The sequence below is a fragment of the Salvelinus alpinus genome, chromosome 19 (genome assembly GCF_045679555.1).
Source record: "Salvelinus alpinus chromosome 19, SLU_Salpinus.1, whole genome shotgun sequence".
Lineage (NCBI taxonomy): Eukaryota > Metazoa > Chordata > Actinopteri > Salmoniformes > Salmonidae > Salvelinus > Salvelinus alpinus.
In genome coordinates, this window is record NC_092104.1 from 45,625,654 (window position 1) to 45,643,379 (window position 17,726).

The following is a 17,726-nucleotide window of genomic DNA, read 5'->3' on the forward strand; positions in this document are numbered from 1 at the left end:
TTGCACTGGGGTAAAGAGATTAAACATGATTACTGGGCTAAAGTAGTCCTGAAGGCAAGGTATGGTATAAGGGCCATGATACTGACCTCTTAACATCTCCATTTGCTAGGCTTCTTACACTTTAGGATTCCCTGTCGGGTGCCAGCTACTAGCTTAGTAGTGTCCCTCAGTGCCAGGGGGAGTATTAGAGCAGAGCCTTACTGTTGTATTCACTGTACAAATGCTACATTTGTAACCCCCACCTATAAAGAGACAGTGAATGTGGGTGTGAATAGGGGTGTTTGGAGAGTATGGAATGCATACTTTGAGAGGACCAATGGTAGAAAGTTAAGTCATGATATCATTCCATGCTGTGTTTTGGTCTATTGACAGAGACATTTGGCAAAATACAGAAGGTGAGAAGTTGGCCAAGTGTTTTCTACTCTCTTGTTTGGAAGATAAAATACCCAGCAGGCTCACTATCCCTCAGGCTCTGGCAGCATGTTGAGTTCATCCCAGGGCTTTCCAGAACACAGATTAAACTGCCTACTTTGATTCCCTCAGGAATGTTTGATAGGAAAAGGAATGCAACAGAACATTTCATATCACCTGCAATAGAATGGCACCAAAGTGCTTTGTGGCATTTGACTTTTGAATCAAACGGTCATTCTGTTTGTTGCTCTCTTACCACCTTCCTCCTGCCTAGCAAGGGTCTGATGACATCCACTGTTCACAAGGAAAGTGCTGCCACTGGACACAATCAGCAGCCAGGAGCGATAAATCATTAAAAACGCTATCATTGTGTAGCATCATCTTTTTCTGGAGCACAGCATCGAGCCAGCAATACTGTGCTGGGGGCCAAAGCTCAAGCCTTTTCTGATCTATTTCTGAATACCAATTGAATGAACAGCTGCTAAATATTTCACAAGCCGGGAGAAGACAGGTCGTGGTAAGGGAGCGCAAACCAGGCAAGTTACGGAGCCTGTGGAGATAGATACAGTAGATAGATACATGAAACCATAACAGGATGGAGGCACGGAGCCGTGTCCTTGAGGAGTAGCCACAGGGCAGATGCAGGGGAAGTGATGATATCTGGGCATGGGGTATCCCATTTCTACTGATACTGACAGAAATAGGGAAAAGCTGAATGCTGTAGATATCACAAGATGATGCCAGCGAGCCAACATCAAAATATTATAAATATAACGGTGCAGTGGTTAGTATGCCATCTTAACAACTGATTGGTGTGATTTTTTTTCTGTACACAATTGCAGTTACTCAATCATCTGATGCAGCTGATGCCACATCTGACTCAGTCACACCATCATCTGATGCAACCACTCCAACATCAGTTGGATTTACTCTCACACCTGACAGCACAACGACAACTTCTTACACAGTGACTTCTAACAACAGTGCCACAGCATCTGACACAAGTACCACAGCATCTGACACAAGTACCACAGCATCTGACACAAGTACCACAGCATCTGACACAAGTACCACAGCATCTGACACAAGTACCACAGCATCTGACTTAAGTACCACTACATTTGACACAAGTACTACTACATCTGACACAAGTACTACTACATCTGACACAAGTACTACTACATCTGATACAAGTACCACAGCATCTGACACAAGTACCACAGCATCTGACTTAAGTACCACTACATTTGACACAAGTACTACTACATCTGACACAAGTACTACTACATCTGACACAAGTACTACTACATCTGACACAAGTACTACTACATCTGATACAAGTACCACAGCATCTGACACAAGTACCACAGCATCTGACACAAGTACCACAGCATCTGACACAAGTACTACATCTGAAACAAGTACTACAGCATATGACACAAGTACTACATTTGACACAAGTTCAACAACAACTGTGAGAAGTACTACAATATTTGACACAATTACTACACTATTTGACATTAGTTTTACACCTTCTGTCACTAGTACTAACACATTTGACACAAGTACCACAACATTTGACACAACTACCGCAGTATCAGACACAAATATCGCAACATTTTACACAAGTACTACATTTCTAACAAGTACTACAACATCTTACACAAATATTTATTTTGACACAAGTTCTACAACAACTGACACAAGTACTGTATCTGACACAAGTACTACAATATTTGACACAATGACTTCAACATCTGATATATTTACCACAACTTATGGCACTATTACTTCAGCATCTGATGTATTCACTTCAACATCTGGTGTGCCCTTTCTGGCATCGGACACAGTTACTCCAGCATCTGATGTAGTAACACCACCAACAGATGGATTTACCTCACCCCCTGATGATACATTTATTCCAGCATCTGAGGGAGATACACCCGCCTCTGACGAGGCTACTTCAGTATCTGATGGACTGACCTCACGACCGGATGAAGCTCCTTCAACACCTCAAGCAGTTCCTCCACCTCCCGACACGGTTTCCTCAGCACCTGATCCTCTTTCCCGTACACCGGGTGGAGACACCACCCAAGCTCCAGACAAATCTACTCCAGCACCTGACACCGATACCTCAACATCTGATGCTGCTACCCTGGCACCTGTTGTAGCTACTACAGCTCCAGACTCATCTTCAGCAGCTCCTGATCCTGCTACCCCATCTCCTGACACAGGTGATCCAGCTCCTGAGGCTGTTGATCCAGCTCCTGATGCAGGACCATCTCCTGATTCAGTTGATCCAGCTCCTGATGTAGGACCATCTCCTGATTCAGTTGATCCAGCTCCTGATGTAGGACCAGCTCTTGATTCAGTTGATTCATTTCCTGATGCTGTTGATCCAGCTCCTGATGCAAGACCATCTCCTGATGCTGTTGATCCAGCTCCTGATGTTGGACCAGTTCCTGATTCAGTTGATCCAGCTCCTGAAGTAGGACCAGCTCTTGATTCAGTTAATTCAGTTGATTCATTTCCTAATTCAGTTGATCCAACTCCTGATGATGCTGTTAATCCAGCCCCTGATGCAGGACCAGCTCCTGATTCAAATTATCCAGCTCTTGATTCAGTTGATTCAGCTCCTGATTCAGGACCAGCTCCTGATGCTGCCGCTCCAATGCCTAATGCTGGGGTCAGTGAGAAAGTGGAAAATAAAGAAGAAAATGTTAAAGAGGAAAAAGGTACACCGTGATATAGCAACAATACCCTCTTATTTTTTCATTTACAAGTGTATAAATATTCCATCAGTAAACTATGGTAAAACTGCAAATATTGAAGGAACCATCCCACTGGGCACAGACGTAATTTCAACGTCTAGTTTTGATTTTAAATTTGGTTGAGTCAAATAATGTGAAATCAACAACACATTTCACCATGTCATTGGATTAGATTCAAAGTTGGGTGAAAAAAAGACAATTCCCCCACGTTGATGAGTTTTTGGAAAACCAATCAGTTTTCCATATTGATTCAACAACATGACATAGAATATTTTTGCTAAAATTATGTGGAGCCAACGCTGAATTAACCCATTTTTGCCCAGTGATATATTTAGAATGAACAATGTTATCCTCTAATGTACAGTTGTGTATGCAGTCTATATGCTGCTAATAGGCAGTTGTGTCAGTAAGGTTTTATGACCTTTACACAAGCTGTTGCCTTATTGTCTCAACCATTTGACAAAGCCATTATCTAAAGGTTCATTCAACATGAATAAAGAATGAGTAAAAAGTTTGAAGTTGCTTTTTTTCCCTGATCTCTCAATCTCTCCGGTGTACACAGTTACCCCCATAACTGAAGCCAAAGGGGAAAGCAAAGAGGAAGAGAAAGAGAAAAAAAAAGATTTTGAAACGAAAGACAATGAGAAAAAAGGTATATTGCTTAACAGTAGTCTAGTAGTATTTGTACTGTATGTTGTGTGTACTACAAAATATAGTTGTGTCAGATTAAAAAATAGTTTTAGTATAATCCAACAAATCAACTCTGTTATTGAAGCAGATGGGGATCTGTGAAACTCACTCCTCAGCCTGAAGTGTCTCCACTTGCAGCTAGCTTTTTGGTGGCGCAACTGGGTAGACACTTCAGAAGGGGTGTCATGTGTGTTTGCGAGGCAGAGGTCCTGGGTTCAAGCCCTGATATGAGCTGAATCAGGAGCAAGCGGTAGTCGTTAAGCAAGCAGCGTGACATCCTTTACAATGGTGCCAATTGACTCAGATCTGCAGTTGCGCTCAACTCAACGCTGGGGTCCCTGTGGAGGGAATTTGGGGGGGGTTGAAGGTAGCAGATGGGGTTCTGTGAAACTCCACTCGCGCTGCCGAACAGCTAGCTGGGTAAGACGCTTCAGGTTGGCGGCCATGTTTGTTTGCGAGGCAGAGGTCCCGGGTTCAAACCTGAGTCAGGAGGGAGCGGTACTCGCTAAGCCAAGCAGCGTGACGTCCTTTACATTAGCATTAGCATGTCAATTTGTAGTGGCGTCTGTAACCATTCATGTTGAATTCCCTGAACCAACTCAATGGGGTTGAAGTTGGAGTGTTAGTCACCTGGTTGCTATAGGAAAACATCCCCACTGGGTGTCAGAGTACAAACAGATAATTGATGGACAAAATAGGAGCGGAAAAGCATTGAGCCATTTTTGGATGAGCCCATGTCCCAGTAGGATACCTGATCCATGGTTTCATGAGGCTATTGACTCAAAGCACCAGGCTGCTGACAAGCATTAGGAGTAGTCTGTGTGTTTGTCAAACCTAGAGCAGCTAATGTATTTTTGTTGTTGACAAGGATCATGTGGTACAGAATATGCCACATAGTATTGTGTGGGTGATCCTGTCACCACTCAAGACTCCACTCATCAGCTGTAGCTGAACCAGTATTGCAAGCTAAACATCTTTGCTATGGACTATGATTCCTATCACTTCAGGGTTGTGTTGATTTGGCACTAAACGGGAGAAAACGGACTGAAGCTCATTTCGTTTTATGTTTAAATTTTAAAACTAAAATAATTGTTACGTTCCCTAATAAACACAACCCAGGTAGGCATTTTATTGCTGGTGAGATGGATTGTCTGATTGGGACTGAAATTGTTGTTCTTGTAGAGGAGTGAATATCTACACTTTGTGAATGACTAAACGTTGTGGTAATACACAATACTGTGTGTTAATGTGTAGATTTCAGTGGTTTATGGAATGTATGAGGTCTTTCTCTGTGAATCATGCAAGATGTCTGAGCAGTTGGCACCCTATTGTGTTTCAGGATTGCTTTGGCATCAATTGTATATTTTAATAGCCATGATATTTCAGACACTGTGTAGTAGAGGCTTGTACACATTGGCATGTTAGTATTATCTATAACACAGTTAAATAGATGCTTTATTTCCCAAGCGGTTGTAAAACTGTTGATTCCCGGTGGGTCCAAATACAGCCAGTCTAAGGTTGCATACGTCCAGTTTCAAGGTAAGAAATGATTTACCACACTGAAGCTTTGAATCTGTTTGGACTAGAGAACTGTGGAAAAATGACCAAAGTTTGACCAGTCTTTTTCCTTCATTCATTTGTCTTTTGTTTTTTCCATGCATTTCTATGTTGCACGTTTGGGTTTTGTTTGCTTCATAAGGTAAGCAACTTATTTCCCCTCCATTTATAGCATTACTGTCGTTACCTTTTTGTTGTGAACTTGTAATGAAATCTCAGAACCTATAGTGTCTGTGTCGCAACTGATTTTATAGTGTCATTTGTGTGGATGACTGTGTTAACTGTGGATTCATTTGTGAGATGGTGACCATTCTTTCAACAATCTGTAGGGTAATAGGCCCATTCATATTTGATAAGCTGTTTTTGCCCCCTGTCCCACTGCTCTACTCTGTGGTACAGCAGGTCTTCATATTGCACCAGCAACATCTTTTTAAAATAGCGTGTCAATAATGAATCCCCTCTAAACAAAGGGATGTAACACGATGCCTGATAAAATAACTTAACTATCAGCTAAATCGTCTTGTACATTAGCATTAAAAACTATTTTATTCAGATTCTTGTAGTATGATGGAACAAACTCCTAAAGCATTATAAGCTCCATTTTGACATCCATATACTGTATATATATATATATATACAATTATATTTTAATTAGGTGTAAATCAATGAATCAATTGAAAAAATATATAATGCAAACTAAATTGACACTTTGGTGTATTTGCTCTACAATTATTCATTTTTTTATCCCTTGGTAAATCAATGTGCAGTATTCAGAGGCCTGGTTGTTAGCTGGTTGAATAAGGCAGATTTGGGCTTATTGAGGTCAAGTGATTTCCCATGGGGCCACAAAGTCAGGAACTGGTTTCTGAACTCAGCATACTTCAGGTCTATGGAGCTTGCTATGTCTTGCCTATTTGGCTTTTGTATGATGAGTGAAACAGTTTTGGGGTATATCTAAACCTCTTTGAGTGCTACCTCTGAGTTTGAATAGGACTCCATTCCTCCTCCTCCTCCTCTTCCTCATCCTCCAACACCTTGTACTAACCCTACTCTGCTCTTTCCCCCTGTCAGACTGCGAGTGCTATGGCCACTCGAACCGCTGCAGTTATATTGACTTTATCAACATCGTGACTTGTGTCAGCTGTAAACACAACACTAGGGGGCAGAACTGTCAGCACTGTCGACTGGGATTCTTCCGGAATGTCTCTGCCGAGCTGGACGATGAGAACGTTTGTATAGGTCAGTTAGGAGCTCTCCTCACTGTCTCACCACGCAAACTCCACCCTAAACGCACTCACTATAAACAGCTACGAAGAGTTTAACCCGTTTGCACATCACTGACACGTCCACACATACAGCATTTTACCACTGACTTTCTTCATGTACATTTACACAATGATATGAACCGTGGAAAATGTTGATGAAGACGTTGATAAAGGCATAACAAGACAGCTTATCATTTTGTATTGCCTTCAATCTCTACTAATTACCTGCAAATCTCTGTGACGCATCTCCTGTATGACCCGTCGTAGCTCAACAGGATTAAAGCATGATCCTTTGACCATACTAACAGCTAAAGAGAATCGTAGAAGCTAGCTGATCATTTATTTAGAAATGGTTTAAAAACATAAACATTCATACCATAGCAGCCTTTATAAAATGCTAAGGAATTACAATAACACATATATATATATATTATATATATATTAGAATTGTGTTGGTTCCCATGCATCCTATTCCACTCCCCACTTATCATTGGGTAAGGTGAAAATAACTGTACACCTAAAGAATACAGCCAGTGCCAAAATTGTATTTAACAATCAACAATTTTAAACAACATGTAACATTCGGGTGCATTTATAAACTATTTATTTGGACAGCAAGAAAATTACAATTTCAACCAATGAGTTTTAATGGTTTATTACATATTTTTATATACATTTATAATAAATTGTCTTAACTTTTTTAAACCCATTATTATGTTTACCTTAAAGTAATATCAGAGAAATTCATCAGTGTAGTCACATTTTACTACACAAATACCACTACACATACTATTGCACTACCACAGCGCAGTACTGAGCAGGAATGACACAATGGCATACTGACACCTACTGGAGGCTCACTCACACACAACTGGGTCGTGTTCATTTGGACATGCAACAGACAATGTTTTGCAACAGAAACAAAAATCAACATTTCTTACTTGAAAAGTTATTCTGTTTGGTGCCAAATGAACACAACCCTGTCATACCGGTTTCCGCTTGGGCAAAGCTGATATTTTTCTCAATAATTAAACAATGACATCAGCTGAACTCTTAAAACACACATTTTATGACATTTTATCCAAATAAGTTTGTCACAGAATTCAGTGCCAGTGTTATAAGATACAGCTGTGAAGTGGGCCTAAAGTCTTCAGGCAGAAAACAAGACATGTACTAGAGAACATGGCTGGAAGCAGGTATTACAGAGAAATAGTAAAGCAATGCCTCAGGCTGTCATAGTTTCCTCAGGGTGAGAGAGACGCCGTAGGGAACCAGTCAAAACCGACAACGCCTACATTGTTCCTTCAGGTAAAGAGATTAAATGTTCATAGAATCGTCAGCATCAAATGGATAGCTTACCATTGACCTGTTTATGTTTATGTAGGTACATGTGACCAGGGCGAGTGAAACTGCTGTTTCAGCTCGATTGATGAGTACTGATCTTAGATATATTGTATTTCTACCCTCACTAAAGCAGCAATGTGTTGTTAATCCCTTTGTGCAGAGTGTAATTGTAATCAGCTGGGATCCTTCCATGCTCGCTGCAACGACACAGGGTTCTGCCAGTGTAGAGATGGCTCCATTGGGCCGAAGTGTGAGGACTGCCTGCCTGGATACAGCTGGAGACAAGGTTGCTCCCGTAAGTAGGGGTGTGCGTGGGTGTGTGAAGGTAAAGTTAAGACCAGTAGCCTAAAGTTGAGCAGTCTGCCAATTGAATGGTAATCGATGCACAGTGAGCTCTATGAGTCCTTTCAAGGTCATGTAACAATCTGGCAAGCTTTACTGTATAATCAGTCATTCAACAGAAAATGTCAACCGTACAGGTAAGGTCAAAACAGGTGTCTTGTTATAGTACTCGTTGCCAAAACCAGTTAACTTTTCTCAGGGTGTCTGGAGTGATTCTAGGCTTGAGGCATTCAGTGGTCACACTGATCCTATTCACTTTGTTTCCTCCCTCCTTCTCCATCTCCTCCCTGTCTCATCTCGTAGCCAACGTCTGCGATGATGAGTTCCTGCTGTGCCAGAATGGAGGCACCTGCTTCCAGAACCAGAAGTGTCTGTGTCTGCCAGAGTACAAGGGGGTGCTGTGTGAGCAGCTGCTCTGCGAGGGAGAGAGGGGCTGTAGCGGTGCCTCTGCCTCCTACGTCAGCCTGGCCGCCATGCTGAGCTGCCTTCTAGCCAACGCCCTGCTTAGAATAGTCACTGCTTGCTGAGCCACAACCAGGACAGCTGGAGCACACCTGGCTGTAGTATTGGGACCCTCCACCCGCCGCGCTAACCTCAGTCTCACGGTGCTGTTGCATTCTGAAACATTGTTTGCGGGCGCCAAGCCTCTCGTCGCCTCGCCACGAGGAAACAAAGAGAGAGTTCCTCTCTGGCTCTCACTCTGAAAGCCAGTGCTGAAAGAACGTATACCAAAAAAACTAAATCACTATCTAAGAAAAGTTTAAAGAGTGAAGAGTATTCTTTATGAAACAGTTTTTTTTCTTCTTGTCGTACATCTAAGTTTGTTCTCACTGAAATACTGCACTTAGCCAACTTGTTTTCTGACCCGAGATGGTTGTAATCACTGCTGAGGCCTACTAATGCCAAGTTTCTCTTACTCTCAAATTCACGTTTCCTTACTTTGCTGCATAGCCTATTTGTTTCCTGGCAACCATCATTGAACTGAAAAGAGTGGGGAAATATGAGTAAAACATGTTTTAATCAGAGTTGATGTTTCAGTGGCTTGTGTTGGAGAATCAATTGTTGCATGGAAATCATGAAGCAAAGAGAGGGAGTATGACCTATCCAAATTGAACAAATCTATGTATATTTCAAAGGAAATATATGACTATTGTATATTAACATTGTTTGAATATTTTTGGTAGAAATTGTTATTTTTGTTCTAAGTAAACGTTATCATTCTAAAGAAAATGACCCATGATGAGCTTTTTATTACCGTAAACCTTTCTGAGAACGTGACTGTTAGAAGATTAGGATGATGTTCCTGATTCCATTGGATAAAGACAGTTGAAGGAATAAAGTGTGAAGGTTTGAAAGTTCAATAATTTGACTCCAGGGTTTTATCGCGACACACACTCTCGCTCTCTCTAACACGTGAATATAATATTTCCGGAAGAACACTATTTTCACTAATCCCTTATCAAAAGTCTATAACAAAACATGTACAGTGCAAGAGCTGCATTGATATATTAGTTGATCGTTTTAGCTCACACAACATGAAACCGTGGCATTGATAGTACATTCTTATGATTTTATACGTATTCTTATACTGTGCATCACAAGCCTGGTATGTAAGTGAAATCAGATCTGGATATTCGTCATGAAATTCTGTTTTTGAAACTGCATATGGAATGTGAAAGCCCATATCCAAAATGAACATCATCCCAGCTCTGGATTTTAGCAGCCAATGATATTAGAGGACAGAGCTGTAGAGCACAATATAGGATTGATACACTACACATCCTCAACAGAAGAAGAGCACCGCAGTTGGAATTATTTTGTGCTTGTGATTTTCTAAAAACCCCATTTTGGTTCTATAAAATGTGTATGATAGAGAGCCTACTAATTCAAATGTAAATGTTTGCTCATTAACAGAAACATGACACGTTAGGTCTCAGTTGTGTAAAGTACTTAAGTAAAAATTCTTTAAACTGCTACTTATGTAATATGTAATTTACTTTACTATGACAACTTTTACTGTTACTTCACTACATTCCTAAAGAAAATAACGTACTTTTCCCTGACATCCAAAAGTACTCTTTACAATTTGAATGCTTAGCAGAAAAGGAAAATGGCCCAATTCACACACTTATCAAGAATACATCCATGGTCATCCCTACTGCCTCTGATCTGGCAAACTCCTTAAACACAAATGCTTCATTTGTCAATTATATCTGAGTGTTGGAGTGTGCCCTTGGCTATCCGTATTTTTGTTTTAATTGTGTCATCTGTTATGCTTAATATAAGGAATTTTAAATGATTTATACTTTTGATACTTAAGTATATTTAAAACCAAATACTTTAAGACTTTTACTTAATTAGTATTTTACTGGGTGACTTTCACTTTTACTTGAGCCATTTTCTATTAAGGTATCTTTACTTTTATTCAAGTATGACAATCGGGTACTTTTTCCACCACTGTTCGGTCTTGCCGATTAGCCATCAGGACTCCAGCTACATTAGTCTTGGGTAAGTGAGCACACTGATCTTGCACTTGAAGAAATAGTGGTCTATTGATACTGAATTATTAGTGTTGAGGGACAACGTTCATTTTAAATTGAATTAAGGATGTTTGTTTGGTCGACTTTTAGGTATGGCTGTTAATATTCAGCATGAATAAAGAATTTTGAATTAGTAACACTAACTTCACTGTGTGGGTATGTGGCCAACTCTAAAACAGAGACTGCATCCTCCGCAGGTACAATACTACTCGCTCTTATAGCCCAGCAGCATCACTCATCTGAAATCTCTTCAACTACTACGGGGTAATAGGGGGACATGCTATTACACCTGAGTGTGGAGGTCCCTTCTCAACTTTCTCTTCCACTAAATGATATGCTTAACATTCAAGCACTATGGCCATCATTGACATTTTTCAGTCAGGGATCAATCGGTCCTTGGGCAAGGCAACAAAATTGATGTCCAAAAAACCTGGAGACAAATACAAGTAGAGGTCACGTCTCCTGATGGCTGAGTCATTAGTGTACTCTTATTTTCTGTAATACAACACCTCATTTCCATTATTGGAATGAAATCAACCATTTTCTTTTTAGACAGGTCTCAACAAAGCCCACAATGATGAATCAAAGGTATTCCCTCTGTTTGCAAACATAAAATGATGAATTCCCTAAAACTAATAGATAAAGAAAAGCAATATGCCTAATGTAAAAGATAGTGTTTTCCATGATCATGAATCTCTGTATCTGACTTCCTTATACACTGCAGGAGAGCAGATCCTCTGACAGTGATGCTGGGGTTGGCACCTTCAATCCAGACATTAATGACCACCCCTAAACCTCACTATAGCAACTACGGTTTTCACTGTTGGAAAGTAAAGAGGTTGATGAATTCAAAAACAAATTATAATACCTGCTTTTCGTATTGAAACTTCACGTTTTGAACACCTCTGATTGGCAGATACATTCGCTTCCTTGATACATTTTTGGCAACAGCAGAGCAGAAGTATTTGGTTGGGCTGAGTCCACTATTATATCTTCACTGACCAACCCCAGGAGGTTCCACCCTTTGGAAGGTCCCTTACCGTCGTCCTGGTACCCAGGTTTAAGTCTCTCTCTAGAGGATGGAGAGTGTGCAAAGCTGTCATCAAGGCAATAGGTGGCTACTTTAAAGAATCTAAAATATATTTTGATTTGTTTAACACTTTTTTGGTTACTACATGATTCCATATGTGTTATTTCATAGTTTTGATGTCTTCACTATTATTCTACAATGTAGAAAGCAGTTAAAATAAAGAAAAACCCTTGAACGAGTAGGTGTGTCCAAACTTTTGACTGGTACTGTATATATTTTCCGGACTCTGACATTACTCATTCTGCTATTTCTTAATTTCTTATTTTTTGTTTTGTTTGGGGGGGGGGGGGGGGTTGTGTGTATTGTTTTTGTATTGTTAGGAGCTAGAAACTTAAGCATTTCTCTGAACCTGCGATAACTTCTGCAAAATATGTGTACGAGACCCATACAATTTGATTTGAGTTCATTTTGATTTGCTCTTACTCCCAATATAATCCTTTTTTGGTTCAAAGGCACAAAAGGTGACAGGCAGAAATGTCGCTGAATTAATTAATTATAGAATGTCTACATGTACCTTTGCATTTTGTTCCACTAAATGTGTTTGTCACATTTTGTTGGTACAGTCAGAGCCATAAAAGTGTAGCTCGGGACTGTACCAGAGCCTACCAATACATGATTGGAGCATACTAGATTCTGTATTGTACTTTTGAGATGTAGCTTCTGTAATCATTATATCCATGCGTCCATTGACCATTCCTTTCACACCCTGATCTGTTTCACCTGTCCTTGTGATTGTCTCCACCCCCTCCAGGTGGCGCTTATTTTCCCCGGTGTATTTATCCCTGTGTTTCCTGTCTCTCTGTGCCAGTTCATCTTGTATGTTTAGTCAAGTCAACCAGCATGTTTTCCCCCGTACTCCTTTTCTATTCTCTTTTTGCTAGTCTTCTCGGTTTTGACCACTGCCTGACTCTGGACTACTTTCCCGCCTGCCTGATCATCCTGCCTGCCCCGACTTTGAATCTGCCTGCCCTTCGGTACTTATTGGACTATTTTGCCTGTACACGACCATTCTCTTGCCTACCCCTTTTTGGATTAATAAACATTGTAAGACTCCAACCATCTGCCTCATGTGTCTGCACCTGGGTCTCGCCTTGTGCCTTGATAATTCCATAACAGTAATTGAAGAAGATTGAAGAATAAACGAGAATGTGTAATTTAGTGATATGAAATGAACTTTTTATGTAGCTGCTTTTTGGAATAGTGGTTAAGACCTGGTAATAGTTTGTCCTAATTATTCCGGTGCATAAAATGTATCATTTTATCTGTTCTAAATGGTTTCTCACTGGGCACGGACGTCAATAAAACATCTATTCCACGTTGGCTCAATGTAATTTCATTTAAATGTGGAAACAACGTTCATTCAACCAGTGTGTGCCCAGTTAATTATCTCCGGCTTGTTCTTGACTGTGGGAGCAGGTATCGGTGTTGCTTGTAACGTCAGACTGTTACCATGGTTACCTTGTGATGGAAAATGTTATTGTTTGTGCTTTTCTAATAACCAATGTCTGTGTTCTATTTATGTGCTTTTCTTAACTATTTTTGTCTTCATGCAAATTACTGATTGAACGAATCTTCACTATCAGTATTTGCAATTTAGCGGTACGCCCAGACCCTTGTTTTGAGAACGATATATCAGTTTCACTGTCTCAGCTTAGAGAGAAGATGCCTCGTGAGGTATTGGTCTATCACATGCATGACCCAGTTTTGGTCGTTCACATGAATGAAGCAAAAATTAATGATGAATTAATTATGAATGATGAATAAGTTAAATCATGCAAATAACTTGTCTGTATATAAGAGAACTAACAGGACTGCCCCGGGAGAGCTCCTGATTGACATGTGTACTTGGTGCATTGAGTTGGTTGGAACCTCTCTAGCACGCTGATAATAAACAATGATTAATTTAAGATTGACTTCGAGTGTCAATGTGTAGAATTCCAGCGACAATTTGGCGTCACGAACGACGATGACTGATTCGGCATGCGGAGCTTTCCAGTGGGGGTCTGCAAGGAAAACAGGTGGCGCATTTCATGTATCGTGAGGGAAATTCCCGTCTGACCAAAAGAGGACAAGACCCGCCCAGACCAGACCCTTACTGTGAGCTGCCGAGGAGGAGACACATCATCTGCGAACAATTGAGGGACATGTATTCTGATTTCGGTAAGTCAATTTAAATAAATGTATATAAAAAATATAAAAACATATAAAACCAATTAAACTAGACATAAATATGTAGAAGTCTCTGGTTAACTTTCCCAGAAGTCACAATGTCTTTCGCGGTTGTAGGTGGTTAGAATGGATACTTCAGAGTACCATTCAGAAATGTTCTTATGGTATAGGTGCTTCGGCGGTTGTCGGTGTTCTCGTTCTAGGTTTACGTAATTTCTAGCTGCAGACTAGTAATTCGTGTCGTCTACAATTTGCTCCTTCTGTAGTGAATTGATAGTCTCAGAGTTGAACCATTTCTAGCCATGTAGCCAAAACTACAGCTGTATGGTCTCCGTGGCCTGCAGAATTGTAGCCATTCCAAAGTGGGGACTCCATCCCGGCGTTCTCTGACTCAATGTATATTTTGTAGGATGGTGTTTTATACCGTGTGGAAGAAGGGGGGTTCTATGACGCCTAATGTGATGTCTGGGCTCACAGGGGTGTGGCCACTGACTAGTTAATGTTTATTTGATGTTTATTAGTTTCACGTTTAATCACATATGTTACACAATATTTAGATGTAAACCTGACAGCTGGGAAATGTACACTTTAAGAGATACAGTTATGTGTGTTTCCTGTCCTTCATGAGGTCACCAAATGAAACACACTCATCATAACTGTCCATTAAGTGTCCACAAACCATTCCCACATTCTCAAAAGTGGAAATATTGTTTAATTCTCCCATTTTGGGGATTAGGAGTTTGGCCAAGTCTCTCTTTGTTCTCTCTCCCCCAATACTGCATGTCAGTTTGTACCAGGTATTTATGACCTGTCATAAAGTCATAAAACTTGTGGTGGGGAGAGTAAGAGGGGGGGGGGCAATATATACACCCCCAAAGGGCCACGTCATGACAATGGATTGAAATTATTACTATTAAAATGGACATTTGGATAATAAGATAACAAGAGATTGAAATTTGGTTAATAAGATATTGAAATTTAGCTATAACGTACTGAGGGAATGAGAGCTTTCAGGGGACTAGCTCCAGTGTGAATGTGTGCTGAGTTATGCAGTTCTGTGTGAGACAGTTTTTCCATCTATAACGTTATCTAGGGGTTCCGTCCATCGTAGTCTGGGACTACTAGAGTGTATTGGAAGTAGTGGCATGAACCGTTGAAGATACATATGGTGCATAGGATGTGACAATAAAACCGTCTCTGTGGTCTGAGAACCGCTGATAATAGCACAAGGTGTCATTGTAGGCATTTAGAATTGTTGAAGATGCACATGGAGTCGTGTGGATGTGAATACCTAAGTCTAGTCATATAGGGAAAATAATGAATAACCCTACAAGTTCTGTGTGAGCTGAGTTTTCCCATCCATATAATGTTATCTTGATGACAGCTTTGCACACTCTTGGCGTTCTCTCAACCAGCTTCATGGGGCATTCATAGTTTTGATGTCTTCACTATTACTCTACAATGTAGAAAATAGTCTAAATAAATAAAAACCCTTGAATGAGTAGGTGTTCTAAAACTTTTGACCGGTAGTGTATATATAGTAACATTGTTAGGGTAGACTAAAATTAAAACAACTTTCTCCATATTGGAAGGCATTATCATAATTGTTTTGTTTTTAAACTTTGCAATAGGGGGAAGTTCAGAACATTGATTGAGAAGGTCTTCCTATTGGGAAGAAGGGAGTCCTAATTGAGGGAAACAGATATGGAGACTAGTGAAAGTAATAAAGGGAATGGTAATATTAGTGGCTTTCAGATAGGAATTTAATAATGCAATATCTTAGTAATTTAAAAAAGTAAATGTTTCAATTCAAGGTCACATGACGAACAGAGGGATTGTGCATTGGGACTGATATGAAATGAGGCTGCCATCTGGTGTTTGGGTCAGTGATAAGCTTCCTGTGGAACAATAGATAGCCGCAGTTTGAACTCAAACAGACTGTGGGGAAATTTGGAACAGAGGTATGAATTGAATTAGACATTTATTTATTACAATTTATTATAAAATTCTATAGCTTGGGTAGCACCAGTGATTTAAGTAAGATGGTAATGTAATCTAAAACAATAATCTGGTTCCATTACGTGGAACTGTGTCTAGAATGAAGTAAATCCAAGTAAACATTTTAGTACTGGATATTGAGCTGATAAGCCAGCACCAACTTTTTGAAGGTCGTGGCAGATTTGTTAAACAACAGGTTTTATATTTTGACTAGTTTATGACCCAGGGACAGTTTGTACTGAACTGTATGTCAATGCAACAGGTCCAAATGACAGTTATTACAAGAGAGGGGCTCTGGGATTGTTTAATTTAGAAGGTGCCTATTCAGCTTGACGGGTAAAGCCTGGCCATTTTGTTTGTTTTTAACCTACAATTTTTACCACACACATGCCAGCACCCACACACAACCCACCTGTTATGAATATGTAGTAGTGGTGTTCATACTCTGTTTGATTTATGTGTGGGGTCTTGTTATTTTGGTTTTAGTCAGTTTTCATAAGTTAGAAAGGATACACCTTAAAGGACACACAAATTACATTTTCTTAAGTTTCTATTGTCAGAGTTTGGGTTGCACACATGTAAATTCTCTTCATACGAAATGTACTGAAAAACCCAATGTAAACCTGATACAATTTCTTTTTGAAATATCTTTAAATAATGTCTGATGTACACACACTCACTTAATAGGGCTGAATGACCTCTGACCTCTGTTATGACTTTCTGGTGAGGCCTGATCACCCTCACCAGCATGACTGGGGACATTGGGTGACATTTAAATGTAATATGTACAACAATAATTAGGAAGAAGTTTCTAATTTATCAACAGTCCTATGTGTGATTCGGAACACGAGAAGGAGTGAGAGAGAGCTGCCCTTGAATGAGGGACACCTGTCTATTTTACCATCACCTTATGAGATACAATTAACTTAAGATTGAGTCATCAAGGGTTGTAATTCAAATTTAATTTGTTCTTTTGATTTAACCTCTCTTGGGCACGTGAGACGGTAGCGTCCCACCTCTACAGCAGCCAGTGAAACTGCTGGGCACCAAATTCAAATACAGAAATACTCATTATAAAAATTCAGAAAACAAAACATATTTCACATAGGTTTAAAGATTAACTGCTTGTGAATCCAACCACGGTGTCAGATTTTTAAAATACTTTACGGCGAAAGCATACATTACGATTATGAGAACATAGCCCACTAGACAAATCATTACAAACAGTAGCCAGCCAGGTAGAACAGTTACACAATTTATAAATAGAGATAAAATGAATCCCTTACCTTTGATGATCTACATATGGTTGCATTCAGCAGACATTCATTTACTCAATAAATGTTCTTTTTGTTCGATAAAGTCTCTTTATACCCAAAAACCTCCGGTTTGTTCGCGCGTTTTCTTCAGTAATCCACAGGCTCAAACAAAGTAAAAACGGAAAGACAAAAAAATCCAAATTGTATCCGTAAAGTTCATAGAAACATGTCAAACGATGTTTATATTCAAACCTCAGGTTGTTTTTAGCCTAAATAATCAATAATATTTCAAC

General features: G+C 39.9%; 1 protein-coding gene across 1 annotated transcript in view; it reads left to right on the forward strand.

The window, feature by feature from the left end:
- LOC139545718 (netrin-G2-like) overlaps positions 1-12,189 on the forward strand; it is a 60,387-nt gene extending 48,198 nt beyond the window's left edge. The window contains exons 6-8 of the mRNA XM_071353783.1: positions 6,501-6,668; positions 8,199-8,333; positions 8,684-12,189. Coding sequence (XP_071209884.1) covers positions 6,501-6,668; positions 8,199-8,333; positions 8,684-8,907 — 527 coding nt within the window. The 3' untranslated portion in view covers positions 8,908-12,189. The remainder of the gene's footprint in view (positions 1-6,500; positions 6,669-8,198; positions 8,334-8,683) is intronic.
- The last annotated feature ends 5,537 nt before the right edge of the window (positions 12,190-17,726 follow it).